This window comes from Paroedura picta, chromosome 1, assembly GCF_049243985.1.
Source record: "Paroedura picta isolate Pp20150507F chromosome 1, Ppicta_v3.0, whole genome shotgun sequence".
Taxonomy (NCBI): domain Eukaryota; kingdom Metazoa; phylum Chordata; class Lepidosauria; order Squamata; family Gekkonidae; genus Paroedura; species Paroedura picta.
This window is the reverse complement of record NC_135369.1, coordinates 1,232,679-1,257,325: the sequence shown is the minus strand read 5'-3', so window position 1 is coordinate 1,257,325 and position 24,647 is coordinate 1,232,679. Positions and strand designations below refer to the sequence as shown.

Below are 24,647 nucleotides of genomic sequence, written 5' to 3'. Positions count from 1 at the left end.
CCTTGGTGCCTTTGTTGGTGCTCCAGAGCCACTGGTTGGCCAGTATCTGAGACAGGAGAGACTGGACTGGGTGGACATGATCCAGCAGGGCACTTTACAGTTTCTTCTCTTCTGATGGACAGCCTGAAGGCTAAGTCTTGGGGATGTGACTCTGGGGCCTCTTCCCTGGACAGAGCTGTGGGGATCCCGCCTTCAACCCCCCCCCCCCCACCTCTGGTGCTTAGTGGATGTTGTTTGTTGCCTTCTCTCCTGCCTTCCCTTGTGGCGTGCAGGAGAACGGCCAGATGCTTTCCCTTGCTGGCTGAGGCCATCACTGTCCGGAATTTGGCAGGGACCGTGGGAGTGACGTGGGCTGGCTGGACAGCCGCATGCAGGGTCCGTATGAAGGGCCAAGGCCCACGGCAGACAATGATCTAAGTCTGACCCCCCCCACCCCCCCGCCAAGTGCACACACCGATCCACACCCTTTCTTACCTAACCAGCCTTGTGTAATCCAAGAGCCCTGAAAAATCCACCGACTGGGCTGTACAGCATCTCCCCGCCCTGCCGGCTCTCTAATTACCCTTCCCTCCGCAAAAGCCCATCTTGATTTACCTCAGACTCATCTCCTCTTATTTTTAGCCTGCCCTCCTTCACTTGGAGCCCCCCTTTTTCCACCGGCCTCTTTGCCTGTCCCCCTTTCTTAATAAGGCGATAAGAAAATGCCGTCAAATTTAGGCCATGAGAAGTCAAGGCAGAGAGGACAGCAGGAGGGAGGGGGCTTGGGGGAGAGCACACGGAGGGGATTTGGGGTCTCCAGAAGAGCAGCCCCCCCCCGCACACGCACACACACACAACATGCACACATGCACAAGCACACACATGGGCACGTGTGCAGGCCTCTCCCGCAGCACCCAGTTCCCCAAGGTTTAGGGATCGCAGCTGCCCAGGTCAGGGAGCCCTGTGCCCGCGGCAGCTCTGGATCACCCATATACATATATAGGCAGGGAGCGGAGGGGTGGGGTGTCCGGCAGTGCCAAATGCCTCGGAGAGCGCCAGCCCCCTGGCCCCTGGGCCCTCCCCCTCCAGCTGCTTTTATGGCCGGCCTGTCACTTCCCCCCTTGCTTGTGAAGCATTGCCCCCCTTGGCGTGGCTGTCACCACCCCGGAGCAGGGGCCCCCCTCCCCCAGCTCGCCTGGCCTCCTCCTGTGTCAGCAGAGAGCCAAGACGTCCACTCTGGTTCCCTGCCCCGCCAGCCACCTTAAAGAGAGGCAGGGAGCAGGCGAGGCAGGAGAGAGGGAGGGGAAGAAGAAAGGAAGGAAGGAAGGAAGGAAGGAAAGAAGGGAAGAAAGAAAGCAAGAAAGCAAGAAGGAGGGGGAGAAAGAAAACAGGCGGCGGCAAGAACCAAGAGAGACCATCTTTTGGGGTCCTTTGACCTCTTCGTCCACAGGGGAGGGGGAAGGACCACGGACCACAGGACCACCCTCTCTCCCTCTCTCTCTCTCTCTCTCTCTCCCCCTGGGCTCCGGGCACCCCTTCCCTTCCGAAGTCTCCCCGCCGCCGCCGGATCAGGATGAAGGGCCTCGGGCCGGTGCTGGCTGTCCTGCTGCTGGCCGTGGCCGGCCGCCTGGCCCAGGCTGAGGATGGGCTGGATTTCCCGGAATACGACGGCATCGACCGGGTGGTGGACGTCAACGCCAAGAACTACAAGGCCGTCCTCAAGAAGTACGAGGTGCTGGCCCTCCTCTACCACGAGCCCGTCGAGGACAACAAGGCCTCCCAGCGGCAGTTCGAGATGGAGGAGCTGATCCTGGAGGTAAAGCTCACGGGGGCGGCAAGGGCCCCCCAGGGAGGGGAACCCCCGGGAGGATGCCAGCCAGCTCCCTGCAAAGAAGGGAGGCCTCCAGGGCCAGCTGCACCTCACCAAGGTCCCCGGCCTCACCTGGCTCCAGCCGCACATTTCCCGATTTGGAGCTGGAAACCTGGTGCCCGGGAGGGGGGGGGGGACTGGGCAGGCGTGGGGTGAATCCGACCCCTGTCCCAGCACCAGCCAGCTTTGGGCCCCCAGAAATGAAGCAGAGGAAGTCGAGGGGAGACCCGGGAAGCAGCAGAGACAGGGTTAGGTGGGGGGGGAACAAAGGTAGAGGGGACAGGGGTTGGATGCACACTTCTCTTGGATGCTTTAGGATGCTTTGGGCTGATCCTGCGTTGAGCAGGGGGTTGGACTAGATGGCCTGTATGGCCCCTTCCAACTCTATGATTCTAGTTCAGCAGTGGAATAGGCTGCCTAAGGAGGTGGTGAGCTCCCCCTCACTGGCAGTCTTCAAGCAAAGGTTGGATACACACTTTTCTTGGATGCTTTAGGATGCTTAGGCCTGATCCTGCATTGAGCAGGGGGTGGGACTAGATGGCCTCTATGGCCCCTTCCAACTCTAGCATTCTGTGATTCTATAATTTGCAGAGGGGTCTGCAGCAGCCGGGTCACTCGGCTGGCTTGTCTGGCCCAGTAGGGCTGCACCTGACCCACCCTGCAGGTGGCTGCAGAACCGGGTGGACTCCACCAGTGCAGCTGCTGCCTGCCTCTTGGGCAAAGAGCAGGGGACAACAGGAAGCCGGAGGGATGGAGGGAGGCCCAGGGGCTGGTGGGATCTACTCATGCGTGAAAATGGCGCTGGGGAGGGCAGGGGGAGAGGGTCCCTTCTGCTGCTTCTGGACTGTCCTGCCCAACTGGAGAAGGGCTCTTCAGGAGGATGCCTGCTCCCCTTCCCAGGACTGGTGTGTGTGTCCCACGGGGGGGGGGGGTCTTGCAGCCTCCCTCCCCCCCCCAGCAACTGGCTAGATCAGGCACCTGTAATCGGAGTCTTGCTGGGGCAGGGAAGAGAATCTCACCCTTGCGTCGTCCTTAGAGGCCTGGAATAGTTTCCTTGCCAATCGGGGGGGGGGGGGGGGATGGACAGGACCGCATTCCAGCCAGAAGCCCAGGTCTGCGGACCACGTCCTCCCAAGGACTCGACCCTGAGCATGCCGGGCAGATTCCCTGGAGGGAAGTGCTGCGGGGCCATTTCTCACACTGCCCCCCACACTGCCTCCAGCCAAGGAGAGGATGAAGGGGCTGGGGTGCTCCAAGGGGGCCAGGGGGAGGTGGCAAAATTGGAGGGGGCCCAGGGTTTCTCCAGCCCCATCCCTCCATGACCCATCTCTGCTGGGCTTCCTCCTGGTGCTGTCCTTGGGGCCGTCTGGGTTCATTTCCCGCAGTGAAATGTTGTTAAGCTGCCAGGTGACTCCCAGTTGTTAAGCTGCCAGGTGACTCCCAGTTGTTAAGCTCCAGGTGACTTGGGCAGCAGAGATTTCTTTAAAAATCTACAGACCCACAACTGGACATCCCCCGTTAGGACGGCCAGGAAAGAAACCCTCAGTGAGGCCATAAAATGGGCTGTGGCCTCCGGAATATCCCAGAGGCAGAGCGGGGAGGGTCTTGGTGGGAGAGAGCCCCCCCCCCCGGGGACAATGGCTCCCAAAGAGGCCGGCTGGAGCAGGCATCTCAGTGGGCTCTCTGGACAAGCGGGGGGGGGGGGGCTGAGGAGGGGCCGTTGCTTCTGCTCCAAGGGGTGCCTTGTGCCCCGGCCGGCCTGCCTGAGCCCTCCTGCCAGCTGAGAGGGGACAGGAAAGGCGGGGGGGGGATGCTGCCACCAAACCCTTGCAGATGGCACACCTGCCCAAGCCTGCCTGCCTGCCTGCCTGCCTCCTGAGGTCCTTTTCTGACAGCCTCCCCTTGGGGGCCCCGGTGCCTTCCCCAGGTTCTCCTTAGTTGCCAGCTGGCGAATTAGGAAGGGCCACCCCTTCGTCCTCTCCCGTGCCCTGGCCCCAGGGGGCCCCGGTTGGCTGCCCTCGCTCCGAGTACTCCTGGGGGGGGGCAGGTGGGCCCAGGGATCCGCAGCCTGTCCTGGTCCTTCGGCATGGCTGGCATGCCTCTGGATGGAGCCCACCGGCTGCTGAGAGCACGATCCCAAGACGGCTTGGGGGTGAAGTCACCTCCACTCCCAAAATATCTGCGGAAGTCTGCTATTCCCAGTCGGTTGGCAAGAATGGGGGGGGCACCATTCCAAGACAGGGACTGGACCGCCTTGGACAGCTGCAGCCAGAGGCCCCTGAGCGGCAGCCACCCCCCTCCTGCTCTGCATGCCAGCAGCATGTTTGAGGGCACCGGACACCCCTCTCTGGGACCCCCGTTGTTCTTGGGGGTCTCCTCCGGCAGTGCTTCTGCAGGCTGGAGCTCAAATTGCCCCGATGTTCGATAACCTGCTCAGGAAATCCTGGGTGCACAGCCACGGGTGGGTGGGCCCAGGGGCTGCTGGAGGCCAAAACACCCCCCCTGAACCAGGCCCTGGCTGCATGTGGGCAGCGGGGGAGGGGGGTGCCTGGGTGCAGTAGGGAGCCTGGAGATGCCTGTGGCTGATTGGCCCCTGAATTGTGGCCACTGAATATGACCCACATGCCTGCAAAAGGCCGGGGGGGGGGGGGTTCCCCCTTGGACCACCTCGCCAAGAAGCCAGAGCTGGCAGTCGATGGCCCGTGCCAGGCGTCTGGAATTGGATGCCATGTCTCTGGCAGTGTGGGCGGGGGGCTGCTGGTGCTGGGAGATATCGGGGAGGGGGTTCGCCCCAAAAGGGATGAGGACAGGCCTCTGCAGCCAAGTTCTGCACTAAGACCCAGCTGGGCCTCCCCACGGCCTCCCGTTTCTTCCTTCTTCTCAAAAGGCCCTGCTGGGTTCGCATGCCAAAGCCTCACCTCAGGTCCAACGGTGAGTGCCTCTGACCATGCGCAGATGGCGTTACTTGTACCCCCTGGCCACCAAGCACTAGCCTTGCGGGATCAGGAAAGGTGCAGGAGGCGGTGCCTTTCCTGCCAGCCTGGGCCCCAGTTGTCCCAGTTGCCCCAGTTGCCCGCTGCTCTGCCCTCTCCCCCCCCCCCCATGACGCTCTCTGAAAGGGCTGCATTCTCTCTCTCTCTCTCTCTCCTCCTCTCTCTGCCTCCGTCTCTTCCTCTGGTCTCCGCCGTCTGCATCTTCTTCCTAGTTAGCAGCCCAAGTCCTGGAAGATAAAGGGGTGGGCTTTGGCCTGGTGGATGCCGAGAAGGACGCGGCCGTGGCCAAAAAACTAGGTACCCAGAGCGGGTGGTGAATGATGGGAGGGAGGGAGGGAGGGAGGGAGGGAGGGAGGGAGGGAGGGAGGGAGGGAGGGAGGGAGGGAGGGAGGGAAGGGGTGCTGTGGGGAGCCTTCCCCTTGCACGAAAGGCCAAGGAGCAGACAAGCCCATGCTGTGGGTGGGTGGGGGGAGCACTGGGAGGGCTGACAAGGTGCCAGAGTGCCCCCACCCCTCCACCCCACCCACCCCGGCAGGGGCTGAGCAGGCTGGCAAAGCAGCAGGAGACCCAAGACAAGCTGCTAGGTGGCCAGCCTAGTATTACAGCTGCTCTCCAGGCCACAGAGATCAGTTCCCCTGGAGAGAACGGACGCATTGGAGGGGGCACTCTAGGACTCCGTGCCCCACTGACGTCCCTGTTCTCCTCAAGTCCCATCCTCCAATCTCCAGGAGTTCCTCAACAGCCCCCCCCCCCCACTCCCACTAGGAGCCAGGGAGGACTTGGGAGTCCCACGCAGACCAGAGGCCTAGGGTGAAAGGGGGGCACCTACAGGACCGGCAACAGGGAGCTCTGCAGCCCCAGCCAGGCCCCCTCCCCACGGGACTTGCAAGAGTGAGCTCTGGAGCCCCAACCAGGCCCCCTCCCCACGGGACTTGCAAGAGGGAGCTCTGGAGCCCCAGCCAGGCCCCCTCCCCACTGAACTTGCAAGAGTGAGCTCTGGAGCCCCAGCCAGGCCCCCTCCCCACGGGACTTGCAAGAGTGAGCTCTGCAGCCCCAGCCAGGCCCCCTCCCCACGGGACGTGCAAGAGGGAGCTCTGCAGCCCCAGCCAGGCCCCCTCCCCACTTGACTTGCAAGAGTGAGCTCTAGAGCCCCAACCAGGCCCCCTCCCCACGGGACTTGCAAGAGGGAGCTCTGGAGCCCCAGCCTGGCCCCCTCCCCACGGGACTTGCAAGAGGGAGCTCTGCAGCCCCAGCCAGGCCCCCTCCCCACGGGACTTGCAAGAGGGAGCTCTGCAGCCCCAGCCAGGCCCCCTCCCCACGGGACGTGCAAGAGGGAGCTCTGCAGCCCCAGCCAGGCCCCCTCCCCACTTGACTTGCAAGAGTGAGCTCTGGAGCCCCAACCAGGCCCCCTCCCCACGGGACTTGCAAGAGGGAGCTCTGGAGCCCCAGCCTGGCCCCCTCCCCACGGGACTTGCAAGAGTGAGCTCTGCAGCCCCAGCCAGGCCCCCTCCCCACGGGACTTGCAAGAGTGAGCTCTGCAGCCCCAGCCAGGCCCCCTCCCCACGGGACGTGCAAGAGGGAGCTCTGGAGCCCCAACCAGGCCCCCTCCCCACGGGACTTGCAAGAGGGAGCTCTGGAGCCCCAGCCAGGCCCCCTCCCCACGGGACTTGCAAGAGTGAGCTCTGGAGCCCCAACCAGGCCCCCTCCCCACGGGACTTGCAAGAGGGAGCTCTGGAGCCCCAGCCAGGCCCCCTCCCCACTGAACTTGCAAGAGTGAGCTCTGGAGCCCCAGCCAGGCCCCCTCCCCACGGGACTTGCAAGAGTGAGCTCTGCAGCCCCAGCCAGGCCCCCTCCCCACGGGACGTGCAAGAGGGAGCTCTGCAGCCCCAGCCAGGCCCCCTCCCCACTTGACTTGCAAGAGTGAGCTCTAGAGCCCCAACCAGGCCCCCTCCCCACGGGACTTGCAAGAGGGAGCTCTGGAGCCCCAGCCTGGCCCCCTCCCCACGGGACTTGCAAGAGGGAGCTCTGCAGCCCCAGCCAGGCCCCCTCCCCACGGGACTTGCAAGAGGGAGCTCTGCAGCCCCAGCCAGGCCCCCTCCCCACGGGACGTGCAAGAGGGAGCTCTGCAGCCCCAGCCAGGCCCCCTCCCCACTTGACTTGCAAGAGTGAGCTCTGGAGCCCCAACCAGGCCCCCTCCCCACGGGACTTGCAAGAGGGAGCTCTGGAGCCCCAGCCTGGCCCCCTCCCCACGGGACTTGCAAGAGTGAGCTCTGCAGCCCCAGCCAGGCCCCCTCCCCACGGGACTTGCAAGAGTGAGCTCTGCAGCCCCAGCCAGGCCCCCTCCCCACGGGACGTGCAAGAGGGAGCTCTGCAGCCCCAGCCAGGACCCCTCCCCACAGGACTTGCAAGAGGGAGCACTGGGGTGCTTTCCAGGGCCTGGTGGGCCTTCTGCTGGCCACTCAGGCTGTGACCACCTCCCCCTCCCCATGCAGGGCTGACCGAGGAAGACAGCGTCTACGTCTTCAAGGAGGACGAGGTAATCGAGTACGATGGAGAGTTCTCAGCCGACACCCTGGTGGAATTCCTGCTGGACGTAAGTGCCCTGGCCGGTGGCTATGTGCCACATGGCCGACTCTTGTATCTCTCCTTCCTTCCTTTCCCTCCTCGCCCTGCAAAGGTCTTGACTAATTGCTCAGGGGAACAGCCAGAGAGATGCCCAGAAGGCTGTAGGCTGAGCCTAGATGGCCTCTAAGGGCCCTCCCAGCTCTATGATTTTGATGGGCAGTTGGACTTTTGTGGCTCCTACAGGATCATGGGGGGCTGGGGGCTTCCTCAGCCTTCTCCCCATTCCTGCCCAGTCCCGGCCACCCGGCTTGCTGCCCAGTCCCGGCCACGCGGAGCTCCAGTTGGGACTCCCAAATGGGGATCCTGCCGCTCTTAACGTCCTCCTGCGCCTGCCTTGGCTCTTCCCCGCCCCACCTCCTTTGTCCTCGGGGTCTCCTCACCAGGCCTTTCCAGCACCCGCGGTGGGCCTGAGGGAAGGGCGCTGGGCGGGGCCCCTCCGGCCTCTGACCGCTCAGCGCTTGGTCTTCCCCGGCAGGTGCTGGAGGACCCGGTAGAGTTCATCGAGGGAGACCACGAGCTGGAGGCCTTTGAGAACATAGAAGACGAGCCCAAACTCATCGGCTACTTCAAGAACGAGGACTCCGAACGTACGTGCAGGAAAGCAGGGGGAGGGGGCGCGTGGGGCTGGGCGGCTCTCAGGGGCGACCCCATCAGTGACTCAGATGTGGAATCCGCGGCCCGAGGATGGAGTGAGGGCCACAGGAAGAACCAGCCTGCCAAGGGGATTCATTCATTTATTTATTTATCAGCTTTTTATACCACCCATCCAAGTAGCCCTACCATGGATAATGTACAATGGCTGCTAGCCAAGGGGGCTGACGGGGTTCTCCACATTCAGAAGCGCTAAACCTCTGAAGTCCAGAGCCAGGAGGCAACCTCAGGGGAAGGCCTCGGCCTCTCTGCCCACTTGTTGGCCCTGCAGAGGAACTGCCTGGCCCCTGGGGGAGACGGGAGGCTGAATTGGAGGGACCCTCCCTGGTCTGACCCAGCAGGGCTCTTCTGAGGGTCTTCTCAGGGGGAGGCCTCGGCCTCTCTGCCCTGTGGCTGGCCCTGCAGAGGAACTGGCTGGCCCCTGGGGGAGACGGGAGGCTGGACTGGCAGGACCTTCCCTGGCCTGACCCAGCAGGGCTCTTCTGAGGGTCTTCTCAGGGGAAGGCCTCAGCCTCTCTGCCCTGTGGCTGGCCCTGCAGAGTGGCTGGCCCCTGGGGGAGACGGGAGGCTGGACTGGAGGGACCCTCCCTGGCCTGACCCAGCAGGGCTCTTCTGAGGGTCTTCTCAGGGGAAGGCCTCGGCCTCTCTGCCCTGTGGCTGGCCCTGCAGAGGAACTGGCTGGCCCCTGGGTGAGACGGGAGGCTGGACTGGAGGGACCCTCCCTGGCCTGACCCAGCAGGGCTGAGGGTCTTCTCAGGGGAAGGCCTCGGCCTCTCTGCCCTGTGGCTGGCCCTGCAGAGGAACTGGCTGGCCCCTGGGTGAGACGGGAGGCTGGACTGGAGGGACCCTCCCTGGCCTGACCCAGCAGGGCTCTTCTGAGGGTCTTCTCAGGGGAAGGCCTCGGCCTCTCTGCCCTGTTGCTGGCCCTGCAGTGGAACTTGCTGGCCCCTGGGTGAGACGGGAGGCTGGACTGGAGGGACCCTCCCTGGCCTGACCCAGCAGGGCTCTTCTGAGGGTCTTCTCAGGGGAAGGCCTCGGCCTCTCTGCCCTGTGGCTGGCCCTGCAGAGGAACTGGCTGGCCCCTGGGTGAGACGGGAGGCTGGACTGGAGGGACCCTCCCTGGCCTGACCCAGCAGGGCTCTTCTGAGGGTCTTCTCAGTGGAAGGCCTCGGCCTCTCTGCCCTGTGGCTAGCCCCTGGGTGAGACGGGAGGCTGGACTGGAGGGACCCTCCCTGGCCTGACCCAGCACGGCTCTTCTGAGGGTCTTCTCAGGGGAAGGCCTCGGCCTCTCTGCTCTGTTGCTGGCCCTGCAGTGGAACTTGCTGGCCCCTGGGTGAGACGGGAGGCTGGACTGGAGGGACCCTCCCTGGCCTGACCCAGCAGGGCTCTTCTGAGTGTCTTCTCAGGGGAGGGCCTCGGCCTCTCTGCCCTGTGGCTGGCCCTGCAGAGGGACTGGCTGGCCCCTGGGTGAGACGGGAGGCTGGACTGGAGGGACCCTCCCTGGCCTGACCCAGCAGGGCTGAGGGTCTTCTCAGGGGAAGGCCTCGGCCTCTCTGCCCTGTGGCTGGCCCTGCAGAGGAACTGGCTGGCCCCTGGGTGAGACGGGAGGCTGGACTGGAGGGACCCTCCCTAGCCTGACCCAGCAGGGCTCTTCTGAGGGTCTTCTCAGGGGAAGGCCTCGGCCTCTCTGCCCTGTTGCTGGCCCTGCAGTGGAACTTGCTGGCCCCTGGGTGAGACGGGAGGCTGGACTGGAGGGACACTCCCTGGCCTGACCCAGCAGGGCTCTTCTGAGGGTCTTCTCAGGGGAAGGCCTCGGCCTCTCTGCCCTGTGGCTGGCCCTGCAGAGGAACTGGCTGGCCCCTGGGTGAGACGGGAGGCTGGACTGGAGGGACCCTCCCTGGCCTGACCCAGCAGGGCTCTTCTGAGGGTCTTCTCAGTGGAAGGCCTCGGCCTCTCTGCCCTGTGGCTAGCCCCTGGGTGAGACGGGAGGCTGGACTGGAGGGACCCTCCCTGGCCTGACCCAGCAGGGCTCTTCTGAGGGTCTTCTCAGGGGAAGGCCTCGGCCTCTCTGCTCTGTTGCTGGCCCTGCAGTGGAACTTGCTGGCCCCTGGGTGAGACGGGAGGTGGACTGGAGGGACCCTCCCTGGCCTGACCCAGCAGGGCTCTTCTGAGGGTCTTCTCAGGGGAAGGCCTCGGCCTCTCTGCTCTCTTGCTGGCCCTGCAGAGGACCTGGCTGGCCCCTGGGTGAGACGGGAGGCTGGACTGGAGGGACCCTCCCTGGCCTGACCCAGCAGGGCTCTTCTGAGGGTCTTCTCAGGGGAAGGCCTCGGCCTCTCTGCCCTGTGGCTGGCCCTGCAGAGGAACTGCCTGACCCAGCAGGGCTCTTCTGATGTTCTTATGCCAGGTGGCTTCTGGGCCATGGAAGAAGACATGTATCAACCAGCCACCCTCTTCCTCCTGCCCTGTTTCGCACTCAGTATTACGGGCCCAAAACCACTTCATGTGCCAGGCCTGTGAGCCAGACTGGCAGAGTGTCTCCCAGTCACCACTTTCTTTTGGTGACCACCATTCTGGGCACAGAAGGATGGAGCCCCTCCGACTTTGGGGGCTGGGGAACAGCCATGAGCCTGGCTCCCCTTCCCTCATCTTGCTTTCCGCAGAGCCTCCACCTCTGTGGCTGTGGAGCTGCCAGTGTCATCCCTTGCTGCCTCTCTTTCGTGGCGTCTCTTTCAGTGGCTGGCTTGGCCCTTCTGGGGCTTCAGCTGGTTCATTCCTTCCTGAGCTGGGGCTGGTTTTGCAGGGAAGGCGGGGCTGACCTCCCCCTCCTCCTCCTCCCCCCTGCAGATTACAAGGCCTACATAGATGCTGCAGAGGAATTCCACCCCTACATCCCTTTCTTTGCCACCTTTGACAGCAAGGTACGTGGCTGTGTTGGGAGGGGGGGGGAGTTCAGAGTGCCACCGAATCACAGCCGTGGGGCAAGAGGGGCCAACCTTGTACTCCTGGGGAGGGGAGGGGTGGGGCGGGGGGTGTCTCCCACCCAAGCACAGAGCAGGACCAAGCGTGCTTCGCTTCTGAGCTAGTCTTGGCTCACCAGGTCAAGGCAGGAGATGTGGAGGGTCGGTTTGCCCCGGCCTGCCCCCCCCCCGAGGGCCCCTGGCCTTCCAAATACTAGCCAGGGCTGCCCACACCCAGCTCGCCAGACCAGCGACTGCCCGTCTTCACCACTACACCACACTGGCCCCAGTTTGGAAGGGGGACTGGCCGAAGGGCGCCCAGGGGGATCCCAGCCTGACACTTTCACCTTTACCTCCCCCACACACACACACAAACACACACGCACACACCTTCCCCACTTGGATGGCAGGGGGTCAAGCCCGGGAAGGGGAAGGGGAAGGGGAAGGGGAAGGGGGAGCAGGCGGTTCCTCCCCCTCCTTCCTTAGAGCCCCTCTGCCCCTCCCTCCCTCTCCTCTCCGCAGGTGGCCAAGAAATTGTCTCTCAAACTGAATGAGATCGATTACTACGAGCCCTTCATGGAGGAGCCCGTGACCATCCCAGACAAGCCCAACAGCGAGGAAGAGATCATGCAGTTCCTGGAGGAGCACAAGAGGTGAGGACAGCCGCCCGGGGGGAGGGGGGCGGGAGCAGGGACGGCTTGAAAAGCTGTAGCCACCTTTTATATCCCGCTTTTCACTGCCCGGCCTTCCCTTCCTCTCCCCACAACAGACACGCTGGGAGGGAGGTGGTGCTGAGAGAGCTCTGAAAGGATTGCTCAGTCAGAACAGCACTATCAGGGCTGTGACTGGCCCAAGGTTGCCCAGGGAGCTGCAGGGGGAGGAGGAGGGAGTAAAATGTAGAATTTGCTTCCTGAGGATGTAGCGAAGGCCACAGGAGTAGATTCCCGGAAGAGGAGTCTGTCCGTGGCTGCCAGCCATGCTGATTGAGGGGAGCCTCCAGATTCAGAGGCAGTCTGCTTCTTGTTCTTCTGGTTTCTCCCAGAGGCTGGGAAGCCATAGGGCAGCCGGGTCTGGGGGTCTTGGGGGGGGGCGATCTCAGGGAGGGGGGTGGGATTTATTTATTTATTTAATAGCCACCTTTCGACCCGTCAGAACTTAATGCAGCTCACGATGCCAACGAAGCCCACAATGTAAAAACTCCCGTTTGGTCTGCCAAGAAAGGAAATCCGCCAAGCTCAGTCCGAAATGAAGGGGGGGGGCAGGCAGAACTCCCTGGAGAGGTTGCGCCATAATCCCGGAGGGCCACCAACAAGGGGAAGTCTGGGGAGGGGAGGGGAGGGGCCTCAGAAAGCCCCCCCCCAAAAGTTGCCTGTCCAGGAGGCTCCCTCCCAGGGCTCCCTCTCCTCTGTCTCTGGGCAGACCCATTGGCAGGGCAGGGGCGGGGGGGGGCAGTATTATTTCCCCCTTTGTGGCCCAGTGAGCCCAGCGCCATCCCTTCTCCTCCGCCTCCTGGCACGGACACCGCATGGCATTGGGGCAGGGTTGCCATGGCAGCCCCTCTCCACCACCACCACCACCCCCCCCTCTGGGCTTGGCCTCTTGTTCCCCTCTGCCACACAATGCTGGGGTCTCATTTCCCCCCCCCCCCCCCCGCTTTCTGCTGCTGCCTGCCTGCCTGCCTGCCTGCCCAGAGGGGGCTGCTTCCCAGGCCCCTCCCTAAGATGTCCCCGTGAAACGTCCCTTCCACGTCCCTCTCGGAAGAAGCGGCACGGTGGTGACTCAGCCACACACGGGCAGGGAGGGAGCCCTTATCCGCTCAGCCCCCTCCCCCCAAGCGTGTGGGCGACAAGCTGATGCCCCCCTTCTCTGGGGTGCCTGGAACCACCAGGAACAGCTGGAACACACCCCCCCCACCCCACTCCCTCTCCGACCCTCCGGGTGACACCCAGGGGGTCTGTCCCCCACCCCAGGAGACCCCCGGCCTCAGTCCCTCCTCCCGCTCTATCTCCTAGCCGCACCCCCATGCGCCCCTCCCTGCCTGACCGCGGGTCCTGCAGGTTCCCAGGGCCTGCCGCCCACTTACAGGAGGCTCCCTTCACTGGGTGAGGCCGGCAGCGGAAGCCCCTTGCCCAAAAGCAGCCACCTCCTTCCTCTGGGCTTCCTTCTTCAGGTGTCTTTCTCTGTGTCCATTTCTTGCAGGCCAACCCTAAGAAAACTCCAGCCAGACAGCATGTTTGAAACCTGGGTACGTCCATGGGAGGGAGGGAGGGAGGGAGGGGTCAGTGCGGGCAGGGCCCTGAAAGGTGGGCGGGCAGGTAGCCCACCTGGAAGGAGGCCGGGGAGAGCACAACCCAGAGCCCCTTGTAGGGGTGAGCCAGGGTCCATGGGCCACCTCTCTCACCGTGGAGGGGAGGGGGCAAACCAGAAATCTGCCATTGCTGGCGGGAAGGGACCCCTGGCAGGGGCAGCGGGACAGTCATCGGGGGCAGCAGTGACCAGCACCAAAGCTCCCTCTGCCAGTCACCTGCCGAGAGCACCTGTCCCCAAATCTCTGATTGGTCTCAAAGGTATTCCTGGAGGCGAATCATGCTGTCCTCCGGCAGGCCGGCACAGCTACTCCCTGGAACTGGACATTGTGCCCCCCGGGATGTGCTGTCAGCCCCAGGCCATTGGGGCCCCTTGCCCTGGGGCTCAGCCCCACAGCACATAGATGTACCTGAAGGAGGACAAGATGCGGGTGGAGAGTTGGGCACCACTTCCTGCTGAGGCAGGTCCAGCCCTGGAGGGGAGGCATTCTGTGTCAGTCCCACCGGTGATTCCTGGACCCCCTGGCACCATCTGGGTGCCTCCCCTGCCCCCCCCAGGCCTCTGCCCCCTGTCTGTAGGGTGACCGTTCACCCCCTCCCCCCTTGACTCTCCCCTCCAGGAAGACGACATTGATGGCATCCACATTGTGGCCTTCGCGGAGGAAGATGACCCCGGTAAGTGGCCCCAGGCCAGGGCTCTGGTGGCCTCAGGCCCCGGGGGGAGGGGTTGACCCCCTCCCTCCCTCTAGCTCCCTCCCTCGCCTGTTTGACCACTGGCATTGACTTTTGCTTCTCACGGATTAAGGCAACATTATCCCAGAGAGGCACATGCAGGACATGTGCCCAGAGCTCTGCCTGGCATCAGCTCTCCCACTGGAGTGCCATAGAAATCTTGGGGACGGTCACACCCCCCCCCCCGGGGCTAGCCGAGCAGGAGTCCTGCTGGCTGGAGAGGAGAGAGCCGGCCTCCTTGTGGGGTGCCCTGCCGGCCCCCGCCTCGCTGACCCCCCTCTCCTCCCGCTCTCTCCGGCCGCAGACGGCTACGAGTTCCTGGAGATCTTGAAGGATGTGGCCCAAGACAACACAGACAACCCGGACCTGAGCATCATCTGGATCGACCCCGAGGACTTCCCTCTGGTGAGGAGCCCCCGTGGGCTTTGGAGGGAGGCTGGGGGGCGTGGGGGACCATGCCCCCCCCTCTGAGAGTGGCCCCCGGATCCCCTCCCGGCTCCCACCCAAGGCTTTATTCGGGTTAGACTCGGCGATGGGGCCAAGTGGGCCGTTCCCCTCTCCGGCTTCCTCCTGCAGGGAGCTGCGCTGCCCACCCACGGCAGGGCTGGTTTTAAAACCTTGCCCCCCTGTATGGCTCAGGCAGAAAAGCCAAAGTGAGTCTGAGGAAGGGCATTTGGGGGAAACCATAAAACCCAGTGGTTTCGTCTCTCCCATGGGGCCAGCTCCATGGGATGGGGGGGGTTGTTTTGCTGCCCACGGAAAGAGAAGCCGAGGCTCGACAAGACTATTTCTAGAGGCATTCCAGTGCCCACCTGGCCCCTGCTGACCCCTGTCCCTGTCCTGGGGAATGGCGGGAAGGGAGGGGGCCTGCCTGCAGGCAGGGCGCTCAGTCCTCCCCCTTCTCTCCCTCCTCCTTCTGCTCTCAACAGCTGATCCCCTACTGGGAGAAGACTTTCGACATTGACCTGAACCGGCCTCAGATTGGGGTTGTCAATGTAACGGACGTGAGTACCCACCGTGCTCTGGGGCACAAGGGGGGCAGGGAAATGCCCGCCACTCGCCCTGCCTGCACTCCTGTGCCACAAGGGGCCACTGGGGAGGTGCCGGGGGGAGGGGAGTCGCTTTGAATTTCTGCATCGTGCAGAGGGCTAGACTAGATGGCCCGTGGGTTCCCTTCCAGCACCATCTGCCCAGGTTCTGTGGCCGGCCGGGCAGCCTCCTACCCCCCAAGGCAGAGCCCAGGCCCTGAAGGCTGCTTTTAAGGCCCGCCTTTCTGATGAGGTGATGCTGGGATTCCTCCACCCCTGACCCCGAAACCACCTACAAGCGGCAGTCCGAGCCGGACTTCCTTCCAAAAAAATGGGCCCACTTGTGTTCTGCAAGAACTCCATACACATCTCTTGCTCTGCAATGGACTCTTGTGGCTTCCGACACAACCCTGCCTGAACAGCTACATTTGCCAGAGAAGCCCCAGGTTCCTTTCTCTCCTGAGAGGGGGGAGGGGGGCTAAGCCGACGGGGACAGGCTGTGGCTCAGGGGCAGAGCCTCTGCTTGGCAGGCAGGAGGTCCCCGGTTCACTCCCAGGCAGCATCTCCAGGCAGGAGGGGATGGGGAAGACCTTTCTCTGCCGGAGACGCTGCAGAGCCCTGGGGAGGTGCCTGAGCTCAGGGGCAGAGCCTCTGCTTGGCAGGCAGGAGGTCCCCGGTTCAATCCCAGGCAGCATCTCCAGCTGCAAGGACCAGGCAGGAGGGGATGGGGAAGACCTTTCTCTGCCTGAGACCCTGGAGAGCCCTGGGGAGGGGCCAGAACTCAGGGGCAGAGCCACGGCTGGGCAGGCAGGAGGTCCCCGGTTCAATCCCAGGCAGCATCTCCAGCTGAAAGGACCAGGCAGGAGGGGATGGGGAAGACCTTTCTCTGCCTGAGACCCTGGAGAGCCCTGGGGAGGGGCCAGAGCTCAGGGGCAGAGCCTCTGCTGGGCAGGCAGGAGGTCCCTGGTTCAATCCCAGGCAGCCTCTCCAGCTGAAAGGACCAGGCAGGAGGGGATGGGGAAGACCTTTCTCTGCCTGAGACCCTGGAGAGCCCTGGGGAGGGGCCAGAGCTCAGGGGCAGAGCCTGTGCTTGGCAGGCAGGAGGTCCCCGGTTCAATCCCAGGCAGCATCTCCAGCTGAAAGGACCAGGCAGGAGGGGATGGGGAAGACCTTTCTCTGCCTGAGACCCTGGAGAGCCCTGGGGAGGGGCCAGAGCTCAGGGGCAGAGCCTCTGCTTGGCAGGCAGGAGGTCCCCGGTTCAATCCCAGGCAGCATCTCCAGCTGAAAGGACCAGGCAGGAGGGGATGGGGAAGACCTTTCTCTGCCTGAGACCCTGGAGAGCCCTGGGGAGGGGCCAGAGCTCAGGGGCAGAGCCTCTGCTTGGCAGGCAGGAGGTCCCCGGTTCAATCCCAGGCAGCATCTCCAGCTGCAAGGACCAGGCAAGAGGGGATGGGGAAGACCTTTCTGTGCCTGAGACCCTGGAGAGCCCTGGGGAGGGGCCAGAGCTCAGGGGCAGAGCCTCTGCTGGGCAGGCAGGAGGTCCCCGGTTCAATCCCAGGCAGCATCTCCAGCTGAAAGGACCAGGCAGGAGGGGATGGGGAAGACCTTTCTCTGCCTGAGACCCTGGAGAGCCCTGGGGAGGGGCCAGAGCTCAGGGGCAGAGCCTCTGCTTGGCAGGCAGGAGGTCCCCGGTTCAATCCCAGGCAGCATCTCCAGCTGCAAGGACCAGGCAAGAGGGGATGGGGAAGACCTTTCTGTGCCTGAGACCCTGGAGAGCCCTGGGGAGGGGCCAGAGCTCAGGGGCAGAGCCTCTGCTGGGCAGGCAGGAGGTGCCCGGTTCAATCCCAGGCAGCATCTCCAGCTGAAAGGACCAGGCAGGAGGGGATGGGGAAGACCTTTCTCTGCCTGAGACCCTGGAGAGCCCTGGGGAGGGGCCAGAGCTCAGGGGCAGAGCCTCGGCTGGGCAGGCAGGAGGTCCCCGGTTCAATCCCATCAGCATCTCCAGCTGAAGGGACCAGGCAGGAGGGGATGGGGAAGACCTTTCTCTGCCTGAGACCCTGGAGAGCCCTGGGGAGGGGCCAGAGCTCAGGGGCAGAGCCTCTGCTTGGCAGGCAGGAAGTCCCCGGTTCAATCCCGGGCAGCATCTCCGGCTGAAAGGACCAGGCAGGAGGGGATGGGGAAGAGCTTTCTCTGCCTGAGACCCTGGAGAGCCCTGGGGAGGGGCCAGAGCTCAGGGGCAGAGCCTCTGCTTGGCAGGCAGGAGGTCCCCGGTTCAATCCCAGGCAGCATCTCCAGCTGAAAGGACCAGGCAGGAGGGGACGGGGAAGACCTTTCTCTGCCTGAGACCCTGGAGAGCCCTGGGGAGGGGCCAGAGCTCAGGGGCAGAGCCTCTGCTGGGCAGACAAGAGGTCCCCGGTTCAATCCCAGGCAGCATCTCCAGCTGAAAGGACCAGGCAGGAGGGGATGGGGAAGACCTTTCTCTGCCTGAGACCCTGGAGAGCCCTGGGGAGGGGCCAGAGCTCAGGGGCAGAGCCTCTGCTGGGCAGACAAGAGGTCCCCGGTTCAATCCCAGGCAGCATCTCCAGCTGAAAGGACCAGGCAGGAGGGGATGGGGAAGACCTTTCTCTGCCTGGGACCCTGGAGAGCCCTGGGGAGGGGCCAGAGCTCAGGGGCAGAGCCTCTACTTGGCAGGCAGGAGGTCCCCGGTTCAATCCCAGGCAGCATCTCCATCTGAAAGGACCAGGCAGGAGGGGATGGGGAAGACTTTTCTCTGCCTGAGACCCTGGAGAGCCCTGGGGAGGGCCCAGAGCTCAGGGGCAGAGCCTCTGCTGGGCAGGCAGGAGGTCCCCGGTTCAATCCCAGGCAGCATCTCCAGCTGAAAGGACCAGGCAGGAGGGGATGGGGAAGACCTTTCTCTGCCTGAGACCCTGGAGAGCCCTGGGGAGGGGCCAGAGCTCAGGGGCAGAGCCTCTGCTTGGCAGGCAGGAGGTCCCCGGTTCAATCCCAGGCAGCATCTGCAGAGCCCTGGGGAGGGGCCAGAGCTCAGGGGCAGAGCCTCTGCATGGCAGGCAGGAGGTCCCCGGTTCAATCCCAGGCAGCATCTCCAGCTGAAAGTACCAGGCAGGAGGGGATGGGGAAGACCTTTCTCTGCTGAGACCCTGGAGTGCCCTGGGGAGGGGCCAGAGCTCAGGGGCAGAGCCTCTGCTGGGCAGGCAGGAGGTCCCCGGTTCAATCCCAGGCAGCATCTCCAGCTGAAAGGACCAGTCAGGAGGGGATGGGGAAGACCTTTCTCTGCCTGAGACCCTGGAGTGCCCTGGGGAGGGGCCAGAGCTCAGGGGCAGAGCCTCTGCTTGGCAGGCAGGAGGTCCCCGGTTCAATCCCAGGCAGCATCTCCAGCTGAAAGGACCAGGCAGGAGGGGATGGGGAAGACTTTTCTCTGCCTGAGACCCTGGAGTGCCCTGGGGAGGGGCCAGAGCTCAGGGGCAGAGCCTCTGCTGGGCAGGCAGGAGGTCCCCGGTTCAATCCCAGGCAGCATCTCCAGCTGAAAGGACCAGGCAGGAGGGGATGGGGAAGACCTTTCTCTGCCTGAGACCCTGGAGAGCCCTGGGGAGGGGCCAGAGCTCAGGGGCAGAGCCTCTGCTTGGCAGGCAGGAGGTCCCCGGTTCAATCCCAGGCAGCATCTGCAGAGCCCTGGGGAGGGGCCAGAGCTCAGGGGCAGAGCCTCTGCATGGCAGGCAGGAGGTCCCCGGTTCAATCCCAGGCAGCATCTCCAGCTGAAAGTACCAGGCAGGAGGGGATGGGGAAGACCTTTCTCTGCTGAGACCCTGGAGAGCCCTGGGGAAGGGCCAGAGCTCAGGGGCAGAGCCTCTGGTGGGCAGGCAGGAGGTCCCCGGTTCAATCCCAGGCAGCATCTCCAGCTGAAAAGACCAGGCAGGAGGGGATGGGGAAGACCTTTCTCTGCTGAGACCCTGGAGAGCCCTGGGGAAGGGCCAGAGCTCAGGGGCAGAGCCTCTGGTGGGCAGGCAGGAGGTCCCCGGTTCAATCCCAGGCAGCATCTCCAGCTGAAAGGACCAGGCAGGAGGGGATGGGGAAGACCTTTCTCTGCCTGGGACCCTGGAGAGCCCTGGGGAGGGGCCAGAGCTCAGGGGCAGAGCCTCTGCTGGGCAGGCAGGAGGTCCCCGGTTCAATCCCAGGCAGCATCTCCAGCTGAAAGGACCAGGCAGGAGGGGATGGGGAAGACCTTTCTCTGCCTGAGACCCTGGAGAGCCCTGGGGAGGGGCCAGAGCTCAGGGGCAGAGCCTCTGCTGGGCAGGCAGGAGGTCCCCGGTTCAATCCCAGGCAGCATCTCCAGCTGAAAGGACCAGGCAGGAGGGGATGGGGAAGACCTTTCTCTGCCTGAGACCCTGGAGAGCCCTGGGGAGGGGCCAGAGCTCAGGGGCAGAGCCTCTGCTGGGCAGGCAGGAGGTCCCCGGTTCAATCCCAGGCAGCCTCTCCAGCTGAAAGGACCAGGCAGGAGGGGATGGGGAAGACCTTTCTCTGCCTGAGACCCTGGAGAGCCCTGGGGAGGGGCCAGAGCTCAGGGGCAGAGCCTCTGCTGGGCAGGCAGGAGGTCCCCGGTTCAATCCCAGGCAGCATCTCCAGCTGAAAGGACCAGGCAGGAGGGGATGGGGAAGACCTTTCTCTGCCTGAGACCCTGGAGAGCCCTGGGGAGGGGCCAGAGCTCAGGGGCAGAGCCTCTGCTGGGCAGGCAGGAGGTCCCCGGTTCAATCCCAGGCAGCCTCTCCAGCTGAAAGGACCAGGCAGGAGGGGATGGGGAAGACCTTTCTCTGCCTGAGACCCTGGAGAGCCCTGGGGAGGGGCCAGAGCTCAGGGGCAGAGCCTCTGCTGGGCAGGCAGGAGGTCCCCGGTTCAATCCCAGGCAGCATCTCCAGCTGAAAGGACCAGGCAGGAGGGGAGGGGGAAGACCTTTCTCTGCCTGAGACCCTGGAGAGCCCTGGGGAGGGGCCAGAGCTCAGGGGCAGAGCCTCTGCTGGGCAGGCAGGAGGTCCCCGGTTCAATCCCAGGCAGCATCTCCAGCTGAAAGGACCAGGCAGGAGGGGAGGGGGAAGACCTTTCTCTGCCTGAGACCCTGCAGAGCCCTGGGGAGGGGCCAGAGCTCAGGGGCAGAGCCTCTGCTGGGCAGGCAGGAGGTCCCCGGTTCAATCCCAGGCAGCATCTCCAGCTGAAAGGACCAGGCAGGAGGGGAGGGGGAAGACCTTTCTCTGCCTGAGACCCTGGAGAGCCCTGGGGAAGGGCCAGAGCTCAGGGGCAGAGCCTCTGGTGGGCAGGCAGGAGGTCCCCGGTTCAATCCCAGGCAGCATCTCCAGCTGAAAAGACCAGGCAGGAGGGGATGGGGAAGACCTTTCTCTGCTGAGACCCTGGAGAGCCCTGGGGAAGGGCCAGAGCTCAGGGGCAGAGCCTCTGGTGGGCAGGCAGGAGGTCCCCGGTTCAATCCCAGGCAGCATCTCCAGCTGAAAAGACCAGGCAGGAGGGGATGGGGAAGACCTTTCTCTGCTGAGACCCTGGAGAGCCCTGGGGAAGGGCCAGAGCTCAGGGGCAGAGCCTCTGGTGGGCAGGCAGGAGGTCCCCGGTTCAATCCCAGGCAGCATCTCCAGCTGAAAGGACCAGGCAGGAGGGGATGGGGAAGACCTTTCTCTGCCTGGGACCCTGGAGAGCCCTGGGGAGGGGCCAGAGCTCAGGGGCAGAGCCTCTGCTGGGCAGGCAGGAGGTCCCCGGTTCAATCCCAGGCAGCATCTCCAGCTGAAAGGACCAGGCAGGAGGGGATGGGGAAGACCTTTCTCTGCCTGAGACCCTGGAGAGCCCTGGGGAGGGGCCAGAGCTCAGGGGCAGAGCCTCTGCTGGGCAGGCAGGAGGTCCCCGGTTCAATCCCAGGCAGCATCTCCAGCTGAAAGGACCAGGCAGGAGGGGATGGGGAAGACCTTTCTCTGCCTGAGACCCTGGAGAGCCCTGGGGAGGGGCCAGAGCTCAGGGGCAGAGCCTCTGCTGGGCAGGCAGGAGGTCCCCGGTTCAATCCCAGGCAGCCTCTCCAGCTGAAAGGACCAGGCAGGAGGGGATGGGGAAGACCTTTCTCTGCCTGAGACCCTGGAGAGCCCTGGGGAGGGGCCAGAGCTCAGGGGCAGAGCCTCTGCTGGGCAGGCAGGAGGTCCCCGGTTCAATCCCAGGCAGCATCTCCAGCTGAAAGGACCAGGCAGGAGGGGAGGGGGAAGACCTTTCTCTGCCTGAGACCCTGGAGAGCCCTGGGGAGGGGCCAGAGCTCAGGGGCAGAGCCTCTGCTGGGCAGGCAGGAGGTCCCCGGTTCAATCCCAGGCAGCATCTCCAGCTGAAAGGACCAGGCAGGAGGGGAGGGGGAAGACCTTTCTCTGCCTGAGACCCTGCAGAGCCCTGGGGAGGGGCCAGAGCTCAGGGGCAGAGCCTCTGCTGGGCAGGCAGGAGGTCCCCGGTTCAATCCCAGGCAGCATCTCCAGCTGAAAGGACCAGGCAGGAGGGGAGGGGGAAGACCTTTCTCTGCCTGAGACCCTGGAGAGCCCTGGGGAGGGGCCAGAGCTCAGGGGCAGAGCCTCTGCTGGGCAGGCAGGAGGTCCCCGGTTCAATCCCAGGCAGCATCTCCAGCTGAAAAGACCAGGCAGGAGGGGATGGGGAAGACCTTTCTCTGCTGAGACCCTGGAGAGCCCTGGGGAAGGGCCAGATCTCAGGGGCAGAGCCTCTGCTGGGCAGGCAGGAGGTCCCCGGTTCAATCCCAGGCAGCATCTCCAGCTGAAAGGACCAGGCAGGAGGGGATGGGGAAGACCTTTCTCTGTCTGAGACCCTGGAGAGCCCTGGGGAGGGTCCCGAGCTCAGGGGCAGAGCCTCTGCTTGGCAGACAGGAGGTCCCCGGTTCAATTCCAGGCAGCATCTCCAGCTGAAAGGACCAGACAGGAGGGGATGGGGAAGACCTTTCTCTGCCCGAGACCCTGGAGAGCCCTGGGGAGGGGCCAGAGCTCAGGGGCAGAGCCTCTGCTGGGCAGGCAGGAGGTCCCCGGTTCAATCCCAGGCAGCCTCTCCAGCTGAAAGGACCAGGCAGGAGGGGATGGGGAAGACCTTTCTCTGCCTGAGACCCTGGAGAGCCCTGGGGAGGGGCCAGAGCTCAGGGGCAGAGCCTCTGCTGGGCAGGCAGGAGGTCCCCGGTTCAATCCCCAGCAGAGGGGCATCAAGCCAAGGCCCCTCCCTCCACCACCCCCTGCTCACTGTAACAACACCCTCCCTGCAGGCCGACAGCATCTGGCTGGAGATGGACGATGAGGACGACCTGCCCTCGGCCGATGAGCTTGAGGACTGGATTGAGGACGTGCTGGAGGGAGAGATCAACACAGAGGATGATGACGACGATGATGATGATGACGATGATGATGATGACGACGACGACGATGATTAAAAGCGGCCGCTGGCCGCTGCTGGCCCCGGAGAAGGCCCTGCCTGGGGTCCCCCCTGTGTCATCCCTCCCCCTCCCGAGTGTCACACAGGCGGCCACCACAGCAGCAGGGTGCCACCAGCCCTGAACAAGAACGTCTTTTTATATTGATCCCCTTTAAGGCAAAGATCCCCACCGTGTCCTGGGCACCCCATTCCACCCCTTCCCCCCAAGGAGGGAGAATCGGGCCCCGTAAAGGGCCTCTTCCCCCTCCCCCAGCCCCTCCCCGCCTGGCCTGGCCTGGCCAGCTCCTGCCGGGCTCCTGTCCTGAGGGGCATGGAGGAAAGCCAGAGTCCCTCCCCAGGACGGAGCCCGGCAGCTAGCCAGACCTTTCTGGGCCACAGGAAGCTCCGTGCCCCGTCCCCAGCACTGCCTGACAGGAAGGCACCCTGGCCCAAAGCCATGGGGGGGGGGGCTTTCCCCCCCATGACCCTGCTGGGGGCTTCGGGGGTGGGGGGGTCCCCTACACAGGCCTTTGATGGGATATGCCTCCACACGAGGCTTCTCTGGTTGGCTGTGCAGAGGAGCCCTTCTCACTGCCCCTCCTCCCTCCCAGGTGTGCCAGGCTGCTCTCCGTCCCTAAAGGGCAGCAGCCCCAGGCAGGCAGAGCTCTTTTGGCAGGCCCTTGCTTGAGGAGAAGGGTCCACACATCGGCCTCAGAGGGTCTCCTGGGTCTCCCTGCCCCTTTCCATCTTCACCCCACCCAAGAAGGGCCTTCTCAGCCGCCCCCGCCAGCTTCTCTGCCTCAGCCAAGCCACCTGCTGTCCCGGGGAGGGGAGGGGAGCGGGAGGGGAGCGCTCAACGGAGCGCTGCCCTGGGTGTGGGGTGCAGACCTTCCTGTGGCTAGCCTTTCCATCATGCCCCTGACGAGAGACGGGGAGGGAAGGAACAGTACCTGGTGGCAGGACAATGTACAATTTGTATATTTTCAAAAAACAACTTTGTACAGATCAACCACGGTGATTAAAAAAGTCAAACCACAGTACAGGAGAGGATGTGGTGCTTTCCCTTCATTGGGGGAGGGGCCATGGCTCAGTGCAAGAGCCTCTGCTTGGCACACAGGGGGTCCCAGATTCAATCCCAGGTAGCATCGCCAGCCCAACGGCCCAGGCAGGAGGGGATGGGAGAAGTACTTCCCTGGAGCAAGCGGGGTTAGATTCAGTGGTAAGGCCCATCTTCAGAACAGGATCTTTCTTGAAAGCTGAAACGGGAGCACTCCAGGAGGGCTGCTTTTATTTATTAGATTTTTATACAGCTCAGGACGGTTCACATAAAACATTGCAGGGGTCATACATAGAACAGCCTAAATGGCGTGCTCACTGTTATAATAACTTGCTAAGGGCTAAGTGGGCGGAGAGTGGGCATGGCCTGTCAGAGGTAGGGCCCAATCGGGATGCACAAAGTGCATCCCGATTGGGCCCTGCCTCAGACAAGTCATGCCAACTCAGGACTTTGGCCCAGTCATTGGGCCAAAGTTCTGACGGGGCCCGCCCAGCCAGGGGCAATCTGGAGACATCACTGCCAGTTTTCCCCTGCCCACCGCTGGGAGAGGAGATTGGTACGGCTACCGAGGGGCATGAGAACAGAGGCTTGGACATGCTGTGCCAGTCCTTTTCACCCCAAGGCTGTCCTAATTGTCATGTCCAACAACTTCCCTCCCTTTGGCTCAGACCACTGATAGAGCTAGCAGGAGGCTGGTCAATGCTCTCCCTCCCCCCTCCCTTCAGGCCTGCTGCGAAAGAGCCTCTGACAACCCCTGACTGAGGGGAGGGAGGCGTTTCTGAGAGCAATGCAGGAGAATCTGAGGGCATGGGTGTGGGCATTTCTTTTGGGGGGAGGGCTTTTCCCTTCTGCCAAACATTTGGCTGACAGGGAGGCCACAGAAAAGCCCCTTCTCACTTAAAATACTGCTCTGGCCGGCCTCGCTGCTAGAAGTTAAACATTGCCAAGCCATGTATATTTCTTCTTCACAACTCTCTGCAGATTTGGGGTCTACTGC

The 24,647-nt window shown here is 63.7% G+C and overlaps 1 protein-coding gene across 1 annotated transcript; it reads left to right on the top strand.

Annotated features, from left to right (window-relative positions):
• Window positions 1-1,111: 1,111 nt before the first annotated feature.
• LOC143828932 (calsequestrin-1-like) lies at window positions 1,112-23,630 on the top strand. Its single transcript, XM_077319091.1, has 11 exons — window positions 1,112-1,795; window positions 5,055-5,139; window positions 7,335-7,435; window positions 7,943-8,054; window positions 10,963-11,036; window positions 11,598-11,728; window positions 13,275-13,320; window positions 14,002-14,056; window positions 14,418-14,518; window positions 15,043-15,117; window positions 22,448-23,630. Exons 1-11 carry the CDS (start codon window positions 1,553-1,555, stop codon window positions 22,610-22,612), a joined length of 1,188 nt encoding a protein of 395 aa, XP_077175206.1. The 5' UTR covers window positions 1,112-1,552; the 3' UTR covers window positions 22,613-23,630.
• The last annotated feature ends 1,017 nt before the right edge of the window (window positions 23,631-24,647 follow it).

Coding starts and splice junctions, on each gene's coding strand:
- LOC143828932 (XM_077319091.1), top strand. CDS start 1,553: ATGAAGGGCCTCGGGCCGGTGCTGGCTGTCCTGCTGCTGGCCGTGGCC. Junction 11,037..11,597: donor TTGCCACCTTTGACAGCAAG/GTACGTGGCTGT, acceptor TCCTCTCCGCAG/GTGGCCAAGAAATTGTCTCT. Junction 11,729..13,274: donor TTCCTGGAGGAGCACAAGAG/GTGAGGACAGCC, acceptor CATTTCTTGCAG/GCCAACCCTAAGAAAACTCC.